The sequence below is a fragment of the Aphanomyces astaci genome (genome assembly GCF_000520075.1).
Source record: "Aphanomyces astaci strain APO3 unplaced genomic scaffold supercont1.70, whole genome shotgun sequence".
Taxonomy (NCBI): Eukaryota; Oomycota; class Saprolegniomycetes; order Saprolegniales; family Verrucalvaceae; genus Aphanomyces; species Aphanomyces astaci.
The window spans coordinates 52,270-62,250 of NW_009798333.1; the positions used below are offsets into that span (position 1 = coordinate 52,270).

Here is a 9,981-nt window from a genome sequence, read left to right on the forward strand (position 1 = left end):
GGACAATTTTGAATTCGCAAGGTGACCTGCCTTGCGAATTCCAAAAAGAGACAGACACATGAAAAATAAAAATCATCAATACAAACTTGAAGCTATATTTAATTGAAACTATACAATTTCAGAATTATTTATGGAATTCGCAAGGTGGTTCACCTTGCGCAGCATACAAAACTGCCTATTTCACCTTGCTTTTTCTGGTTAATGTGAAATTATAATACCAAATCCAAACCGAGGTGGAATTTTATCCGGAGGAAATATCCGGTACGTACTTTCCGATGGCAAATTTTGTCCAAGGGGTTTCGGGGTTTCGGAGTTTCGGGGTTCACACCAAGACCAACTCAGATATATATTTTCATAAATTATTTTTATATTATTAAATTTTTAAAGAATAATATTATATATAAAAGTTTGATTTATTTTTTAAAATAGAATTAGATTTCATTAAATAAATGATAATATTTTTTTTGATAAGTTTTTAGAAGAAGATTTAGATAAAGGTCACTGTACTGTCCGTTTGGGCGAGTCGAATGCAAAGAAATTTTCCACTGGGCCGATTTTAACGCAGTTTTTTTTAATATCTTCGTCTTCGATCACATATTCTGCTTGCAGAAGCTTCAAGGCCCAACTACAAAACTATGCTCTGCGTTCGCAAGCAACGATTCCAGCGATGAAACGTAGTATTTTAATGAAGTAGACTATTTAAATAGTTAGATTTGCTCAATACTTTTAATAATTTGTACCTCTGATATAGTAATACTATATATTATTTAACGTTTATTTTATTTTAAGACTCAAGTATAGAATACTCCGATGTACCTGTTTTAAAAATGCGTTTGCATTAAGTACGTTCCATTAGGTGCTGAAACTTCATTTCAAACCTGGTGGAGTTGTATTCATTTCCAGGCAATATAAAACCCCTCACGGACTGCACGTTAAACTCCTGAATTCAAATATACCTTTGGATCGACGAAATACCTCCTAGGGTAAAAGTTATGGGAGAAACCATTCTTGCATTCCTTCCGCCCAAACGGACAGTACTACAGTAGTATACTACCATGGGTAGTAAGTACTTTAGAAAGCAACGAGCGACGTCAATCCATACTAGCCACATAAAGACCTTACTTATTTGGATATGCATTGACTGACGTCCACTATAATCAATACACTAGACCACGTGGTTGGTCTGGTGTAGTTTTCGGTGGTGGTACAACCAAGCTAAGACGTTCATGTCGATGGCGAAGGAGGATGGCTTGAAGCCCGTGGACATGACCATGCCCATGAAGGCACACCCGAGGCCGACAACTTGGGCGGGGGCGACCGGGTGCTGGAACACGTAGATGGACGTGAGCATTGTGAGCATCTTGCGACATGTGCCCACGACACTCGTGCTTAGCGACCCGAACGCCGCGATGGACACGAACAGAAACACTTGGCCGAGGCCGCCGCAAACGCCGATGACGCCGATGAGCTGCCACGTGGCCAAAGGTAAGTGCCACAAGATCAGCCAGTCCCGACCGAGCAGCACCCCGCACCCCACCCACGACAAGGCGCTGATGCGAAGCATGAGGTCGAACGGCCCGAGGTTGAATTCGGCAATGTACTTGTCTTCGAGTACGCCCGCCAATCCATCGCAAGCCAGAGACAGCGCCAGAAGGAATATCCCGGTGAGAGGAGCCCAGTCCAACGAGGATGCAACTGGGTCGACTTGAGAAGATGGAGGTTTCGCCTGGAAGAGAAAGAAGACCGCGGCGCCGGATGTGATGAGAAGGACGCTGGCGTATCTATAGCACGCCATGTAAGGGCCACACTTGTCGAAAGAGACCAAGTCCAACGTACTTGCGCGGGGGATACGTCTTGCCAAAGCACAGGCCCAAGACCAGGATCGGGATGGGCTTGCATGTCTTCCCCAGCACTTTGAGCAGATACGACACGTGCCGCAGCGCTCGAAAGGAAAAGTAGTACGACCCAAACGTGGCGGCGGCGATGCACACGAACACGTGCCACGGTGGCTGCCTCGCGACGAATCCCTGCGGTTTCTCGCTCGTCGAGCTCTTCTCCTTCTTCGTGTTGCCGCGTTTGAAGTACGATCCACAGTATGCCACGACAGTGTAGATGAAGTACTGCGGGCACATGACGACGAGTTCGGGCGGGGCGTCGCCGTGAATCGTCAGTTTCTCCTGAAAGTACGCGTACAAGCCAAACCAGAAGATCACGTTGAAGGCGCAAAACACGAAGAGCATGTTCTGCTGGCTCATGTGGCGTGTCATGACGGACGCGCGGACGATCTGGCTGATGGAGGCCAAGCGAGCCGTCAGTATGTACTTGGAAAGGGGCACATCCAAGTGGAGCATGTGAGGACGATGACGTGGCGGGGGCTTTTTCGAACTGCACACCCCTTACAAAGTACAGTACAGTACTACTACTTCAAGTACCTGGTATAGACGGTTTTCCGGATAATAAGGATCACCCGGATAAATTCATATTTTATCCTTGCGATGTTAATTCAACGACCAATTGTCCACGCGGCGGCTGCTGCTGTCTCCGTGGAGGGCTCGACGTGAAGCACCTCAAGCAGCTCCTTGGACGCGCGGCGAGACATGGCGCGCGTTCGATGAAGCACGAGACTCTCGACATCGTCCACGACCTCGAGTAGCTCGTGGCGTCCGCAGAACGAAAACCCACGGAAGGTTTCGTTGTCGCCGTCAAAGTCTCCACATGCGAGGTCCGTGGGCGGAAGCTCCGTGAACTCGGCATCAAAGTTCTGCGTGTCCGCCGCGTGGGTGACGCGGGGAACCATCGGCGGCGGAATGCGCATCTGGGCCATGGCGGTCCAGTCGATGGTGCGGAAGAACGGGTGGCACTTAAGCGCTTGCACTCCTCGCACGACAAACATGGACGACTTGCCGCCTCCCAGTCGCTTGTCGACGTTGCGCTCGAGAAGGGACTTGAGCAGCGAGTGCGCGTCCGACGACAGCCATTTCGGCAACACCAGCTACGATGTCAAGTGAGCGTACAGCGTGCCACGTCATCGCACCTTGGCCGTGAGGATTTTCTTGTGCAGTTCCTTGCGGTTCTTAGTCTTGGTTTCAAACGGCGGGTGACCAATCAGCATCTCGTACGCGAGGGCTCCGAGCGACCACCAGTCGACGGCCTACCGAGCGTAAACTATACATTGCACCAGTCTATGACGTGGCGTACCGACGAGTAGCCATTCCCCAGCACCATTTCCGGAGCCTAGTTCCATATGAGTCGGATAACAGACCAGGCGGTGTTACCATATACTCTTGGGTGCCGCAGAACGTAAACAGTTCGTCGCCCTAGTTGTCCAAGCTTAGCCTGACATGTGACTGTTAGACGTGGTAGGTTACATCGTTCACTTGCTTGGCCAGGCCAAAGTCTACTCAAATATCAGTCTTGTCCTAGTAATATATATATATATATATATGCCCGACCTGTGATCTTGACGTGGCCTTGGGCAGAAATGAGCACGTTTTCAGGCTTGAGGTCTCTAGGTTATTGTTATAGGTGGTCAAAAATATATTAGTTCTGACAGTTCCATACCGATGGATGATGCCTTGGAGATGCAAATGCTCGAGCGCGAGGATCATTTCTGCGAGGTAAAACTTGGCCTTGTCCTAATATACCTACTGTTAATTTGGACAGCCATGGCGACCATCACTCTCACTTCCATGAGTAGGCCCTCCTTCTTCAAGTGCGAAAACAGCTCTCCCCCAGGCTGGTACTCCATGACCAAGTACACCTTGGACTCGGTTTGGAAGGCAAACTCGAGTCCAATCACGAACGGATGGTTGATCTAGGGCATATATCCGGATGACGGAAGCCAAGGCGCCTTCTTCATGTACCTTGGTCATGATGTTGCGCTCAGACTTCATGTACTTGACTGAATCCATGTCGACGAGGAACTGCTTGCTGATGATCTACCGCCATCGTCGGATGTAAGATGGAACGATGTATTGTCAAGTGGATTCGAATTTGGGAGAGTTGGGTATGTTCGACCAATCAAAACCCAGAACATGAATCAAGTGGCCAATCAAATCCATCGAAATTTAATTAGTGTGACACTGGACGACCTTTACATACAAAAGTCAATACAAAGAATAGATTTGGCGAATCAGCACTAAAGTGGTACAATCGATGATCGACCAATCAAAAACTAGAACACGAATCAAGTGGCCAATCAAATCCATCGAACTTTAATTAGTGTGCAGTGGACGAGTTTTACATACAAAAGTGAATAGATTTGGCGAAATTTGGGGTAAATGGACAATGTACCTTCATGGCGTAGATCCCGTCGGTCTTGTTGTGCCGCACCATGAGGACCTTTCCGAACGTTCCTTTGCCAATGACCCTCAAGAACTCAAAGTCGTCGACGGACGTTCCTTTCTTTCTACGCGATTGCAATCACTCTCTATCACGGTGTGTGTGCAAGATGAACGTACTTGGACTCGGAAAGGTTCATGATCGGTGGGACCTTGGCGGTTGCACCGGTGGGAGATGACACTGGAGTAGGCCCATCTGCCGTCGGCGCGGGTGACTCTGCCTCCACAGCTTCCGTGCATGGACTCAGGGCCACGGGCAGCTTGATGCAGTCCTTGCACGTGGGCTGGGCCTTGAGCTTCTCGAGGGCATGGAACCTGCGTCGACCAACGTGTCAGCCGTGACGCTCCTCCATCATCTCGTGCTTACTTGTTGAACCCCTTCGTCGCATTGCACCGACCGCACACTGGCATCTTGATCCACACCCGCCACCGTTGGCAAAGTGTCAAAAACCAAGCACATCACCGCCGTATCCGGAAACCTGTCATATTATCCGGATTCCCACCCACGAAACCGCCATTTATATTCAAATGTTTCTGCATGTTGCGACAGGTTAATGATGATGGATGACGAGGACAGGTTTCTGCGCTACGCTCGCGTGCGCCGCTTGGCCACCGGCTCTTCTTCTGCGTCCGAGGCGGCGTCGGCGTCGGCGGTCTTGTTTGTCGGGGACTTGGGGGTGGCCTTGGACCGGCTCGACTTGCGGCGCGTCGTCGGCTTGGCGCCGTTGTTCTTGTCCGCCTCGGCCTCTTCCTTCTTCTCGCTCGTGTCTTTCTTTCGTCGATTGTTATTCGTATGGGCAGTGGAAGCTGCTGCTCCCTATACGACAAGTCATCCCTCGGTCCTTCCGTCACTTGTACCTTTTCGTCGGCAGCGGACGGCGACGGCTGCTTGGCCGGCGACGGCGCGGGCGCCTTGGACGACCGAAGCGACCGCCGCGTCGTTTCCACTCCCTTGTCTTCCTCTTCAGCCGTGTCTTCCTCAACCCCGCTCATGTCTGCGTCCTTCAACGGGGACCCCGGCGCCGACTCGGAGATGCTGTCCTTTCTCTCCTTCTTCTTCTTGTCCGTCGAGGCCGCGGGTTGCTTCTTGGCTTTGACGTCCTTGGCCACGATCGTCGTCGTCGGCGGTGTGTTGTTGACCAGCAGCAGCGCCGCCGTCGCCTCCCGCTGCTTCTCCAACTGCACTCCATGTAGATATATTGTCAAATAGAAATTGATCAGACAATCGATTGACCAATCAAAACCGAGATCAAGAATCGAGTAGCCAATCAAAGTATCCACGCTTTGACCACGTCAACATCGAATTAGTGTGTGTGACTCAAATTAGTGTGATCTTTACAAGCCAGCCAACTGGATATACACGTTGTCACAGATTTTTACCTGCGACACGAGCTTGTTGATGCTCTCCAGCTGCACATTCACGTGGTTCTGCGCATCCTTCTTCTGCGCTTCGGCCTGCTGCAGCTGGAACTTGAGGCGCTCGATCTCGCCCTTCATCGCCAGGCTCTCCATGCGCTCGGCCTCCCACTGCACCAAGTTATCCGGTAGCGCACTCCCCATCCACTGCACATTCGACAGCCCCGCCGCCGCCGCCGCCACATGGTCCGGCAGTTCACTGACCCAAAAGCTTCATCCTCCATCTCTCATCTATATGTACATACCTCAATGGACTGATCAAAAGCGGCACGTCGTACGGCGTCGACGGCAGCGTCGTGGCTTTGAACGGCACGAGCTTCTTCAACGGCTTGGCCGCCCCCTTGTCTCGTTTCCGCTTGCCTTCCTTGTCATCTTCTTCTTCTTCTTCGTCGCTGTCCCAGTGGCCGTCCTCGACCTCTTCGCTGTCCTGGATCTCCCGCCATGCAGTTTCGGCAGAGACCCACTCGCCCGCCTTTTCAAAGTACTTGGCCTTCATCGCTACTTGGTCGTCGGTCCACAGACTCCGCATGATGGTCCCGTCCACCTGCGCCTCGTCCACACCCACAGTCACCACTTCCCCGCTCTCCATCTTCACCTCCACTGCGTCCTTGGACACGGACACCACTTCGCCGCCCTACGCCGCCATGTTCGAATCATCTCGGAGACTGATCTTCTTACCGATCCACCATTCGACCACCGCACCAAGTCCCCAACCACGACCGAATCCAATGGGATCTCATGCTGCCCCAACAGATTGGTCAAGCGAGACACTTGGCGCTGCAACGTTTCGATCGCGTCGCCGCGAGACTCGAGCTCCACGAGGATGTCTTGGAGCGCCGTGTGCCGCCGCTTGCTGCTCATGAGCTTGGCCGCGGCCTTGCCGACAGATTTGCGTATTCGCAGCATTACGCGCTGCTGGTCCTTGTCCTCTTGCACGAGCGACTCCAACTCGTGGATGAAGCTGCTGCGGAGCTTCAAGTACGTATCTTCCATGTTCAGCCGCTCCTTCTTCGCGGCCACCAGCTCCGTCCGGGTTAAGCGCACGGCTCGGCGGCACACGGGAAGTGTCTCGATGATTTCCTCTGCGCTCATGACCTCGCGGCCGCGACTGCGCTTCTTCTTGGGCATCGGCTTGTTCAAGTACAGGTTCGCCAAATGCTGCTGGCGGCGACGTCTCGACAGCGCCACGTCGTCCTCGTCCGCATCAGTGGTGAACGGTGCTGCAGGTTTCGTCTTGTCGTGTTGATGCTTCTCGACGTGCAGTCGTTGGTTGTCCAGAAGTTGCTCGACTTCCTTCACGTCTTTGCGGACTTCGCTCTTGTTCAGACCTTGAACACCTACATAGTCGCGTCGTCAGGACCTTTCTGCGGCATGCCTCCGTCGCCAGAACATGCCGCATACCTGCGAGGTGCTCCAGGGTGCGCTGCCACGGTTCGTCCATCTACAATCGCTGTCGTCGCCGCCCGCTCTTTCCTCGTCTGACCCCACAGTGTTTTGAACGCAACGATGCTGCGTTGCGAGATTCGCACTTTGTTGAGATAACTCGGTTAAACCACTAAAACGTACAGGCCGTTCTGGTTTCACTTACTTTTTACTATTCGACTGTTTTAAGTGCGAGTTCGGGCACAAATAACGCCATCGTCGCGACGTTTTTCCCTGTCCAAACCTGTGAAACGAGAATTCGTCAAAACAAATAAGTAGGTGGAAATGCGAACTATGTTGACCAAATACTTCTTGGTCAAAATAGTTCGTACTAGTCCTACTGTTTCTTTTACAGTTAATCGTATCGCAAATCGCGCCCATTGGTCGATTTGAAAATGCTGGTCGCTGATTCGGTATACCGAGGCTTTTTTTTTCAATCAAATGTCGGAGTGCAAACAGTGCAGAATTGATGAAATGCCCATTCACCAAATATCGCTCGGGATGACAAGCTACGGCTTCCATCGCGCGTACTTCATACTGTCCATTGCTCGCTATAGACAGACACGGCATGGATAATTTCCCGCCACGACGACTGCAGATTCGACCGCACCTCACGCGGACCAATCTTCCTTGACTGCAGTATTGGATCATTGGTTGCAGTGGTGGCTAATACTTAAGTACGTAGTACAGTCCGACCATAATTATAGACTCACCTGAAATTTTTCGCACCTGAAATTTTTCGAGTTCGACAATTCATTGTCACATTCAGCTGTATGATCACCTACTCTCAGAGGACCATAAGAGAGTATCCCTCAAGCGGAATGCTTTAACAGATCCATGGAAATCATAGAATCGCAGTTTTTCAAATTTTGGGCTGACCACTAATTATAGACGCACTTTATGCGGATGGCTGAAAAGACCATTATTTTAGCCAATCAAAAGCCCCAAACGAAATCAATTTGATTACGGCACTGCCAAGGACTTGCACGCCAAAGTCGACATGATCTGTCACATTTGGAGATGCCACGCGGCAAAAACATCACCGATGAGAAACGTGGTCAGCCAGATAAAGGCCTACTTGGAGGTCGGGAAGTCTCTTCGGTGGATCGCAAAAGCCCTCGGACGCGGCGATAAGCTAGTTCGGACATGCATCACCAAATTCAGTCACGAGTCACCCTCCAAAAGAGCTGGAAGACACTCCAAGCTGACCTGCCGAGAAGTACGCCGCATTTTCCGGCTCGCTACCCGCAAAGGAATGACCGCTAGACAGATTTCGTTTGCTCTAAGCGGTAAAATAAAGCGTTCTGGCATCTTAAACGTGCTCCAAGTTTGCCAAGTACATCAAACGCCGCTCGGGTCCCCGTCTGACCACCAAGCACAAGAAAAACAGGGTGGAGTTCGCGTCGAACTACCCCAATAAGCTCACGGAAATGAAGAAGACACTCTTCACGGATAAAAGAAGTTCAACCTTGACGGTCCTGACGGCTGCCAGTATTACTGGCATGACTTGCGTCATGAGGTCGAGACCTACTCTAAGCGTATCTCAGGCGGTGGCTCGGTATTTCTTTGGGGCGGCATTCGGGGTTTCGGGGTTTCGGGGATTCGTGGACAACTCAACCCATCCTTTAGCCTTCAGCTTATCCACGAACTTGTCCAGTGACTCCTGTTCGACCTTTGCGAGTCGAAATGGTGCGCGATTCTGAGGCTTTGCGTCCGGCTTCAACTTCAAATCGAACTGCACCCCACGTTCCGGTGGCAACCCATCCGGGAGCTCCTTCGGAAAGACGTCTTTGAACTCGTCGAGTACAGCTTTGATCTCAGCTGGGTACTCTTGAGGTTGCGCTTGGACATGGCAAAGCTTCATGATCCATCCTGGTGGTTGTTCCACAGCCGACGCATTGGCATCCACTACCTCGTCAACCGACATGATGTCGTGCTTGCGCCAATCGATGACTGGATTGTGCTTCTTGAACCATGGTTGGCCCAGGATGACGTCAAACGCTTTGTCCTTCAAGTCCCATTCCGTGAGCTGCGTGTCATGAAACGTGAACGTGTCAATTTGCACCGTTTCCTTCAACTCGCGCGTCTCTGTCAGTGGTGACATCAGTCCGTCGTAGCCTGAGATGCGAACAGCCTTGGAGCGAATGACATGTTTGCCCAACCCGACTCGACAAAGCGAATTCGTTGCTCCCGAGTCAATAAGAATGTTCACGACTTTTCCATTTATTATGCCAGACTTAATCATTAATGGCGCTCTGCCACTCTCCTGACTTCGTCCGACTTGCGCTTTCGACACCGCAACGCCTTCAGCACCGTTTTCTTCCATGGCGCCAAACGTGATGTACTCCACATCTTGGTCGCTTGGTGCTTCTTCGACTTCTAGGTTGTTTTGCTTGCCTGGAGGTCCATCACCCGAGATCTTCTTCTTCGGCTTTTGGCACGTAGCCGCAAAGTGCCCAAACCCTTGGCAATTGAAGCAGCGCAACTTGCTGCGGTCCTTCTTCCGGGCTTTGCGAACGTTGATGTTGTCGACCTCCATGTCCGCCGACTCGTTCGACTGTGGAGGAGCAGGAGGTGGATCCTTTCTCATCTCCGCTCGACCACCGCGGATGGACTTGTCATGACGCTGCGACAACGACACCACATGTGCCCGCTCGTACTCCAGAGCTACCTTGATCGCACTCGTCAACGTCTTGCACTGCCGGTACTTCACTTCCTCCCGGGTTTTGAGCTTTAAACCACGGATAAAAAACGTCACTTTGTCCAACTCTGACATCTCTTGAATGTCTGTGCACACTCTGCG

The 9,981-nt window shown here is 51.4% G+C and overlaps 3 protein-coding genes across 3 annotated transcripts; all 3 read right to left on the reverse strand.

Moving 5' to 3' along the window:
* Positions 1 to 1,066: 1,066 nt before the first annotated feature.
* H257_15429 (hypothetical protein) lies at positions 1,067 to 2,407 on the reverse strand. Its single transcript, XM_009843542.1, has 2 exons — positions 1,837 to 2,407; positions 1,067 to 1,781 (listed from the first exon to the last, which is right to left on the reverse strand). Exons 1-2 carry the CDS (start codon positions 2,349 to 2,351, stop codon positions 1,166 to 1,168), a joined length of 1,131 nt encoding a protein of 376 aa, XP_009841844.1. The 5' UTR covers positions 2,352 to 2,407; the 3' UTR covers positions 1,067 to 1,165.
* A 96-nt stretch (positions 2,408 to 2,503) lies between these two features.
* H257_15430 (AGC protein kinase) lies at positions 2,504 to 4,751 on the reverse strand (the record flags this gene model as incomplete). The annotated part of the gene is made up of 12 exons (XM_009843543.1): positions 2,504 to 2,992; positions 3,035 to 3,151; positions 3,199 to 3,234; positions 3,276 to 3,317; positions 3,369 to 3,397; positions 3,453 to 3,508; positions 3,562 to 3,635; positions 3,686 to 3,814; positions 3,864 to 3,938; positions 4,294 to 4,408; positions 4,461 to 4,655; positions 4,708 to 4,751. 12 exons carry the CDS (start codon positions 4,749 to 4,751, stop codon positions 2,504 to 2,506), a joined length of 1,401 nt encoding a protein of 466 aa, XP_009841845.1.
* A 175-nt stretch (positions 4,752 to 4,926) lies between these two features.
* H257_15431 (hypothetical protein) lies at positions 4,927 to 7,197 on the reverse strand (the record flags this gene model as incomplete). Its single annotated transcript, XM_009843544.1, has 6 exons — positions 4,927 to 5,157; positions 5,199 to 5,519; positions 5,721 to 5,955; positions 6,002 to 6,390; positions 6,435 to 7,093; positions 7,158 to 7,197. 6 exons carry the CDS (start codon positions 7,195 to 7,197, stop codon positions 4,927 to 4,929), a joined length of 1,875 nt encoding a protein of 624 aa, XP_009841846.1.
* Between the last annotated feature and the right edge of the window lie 2,784 nt (positions 7,198 to 9,981).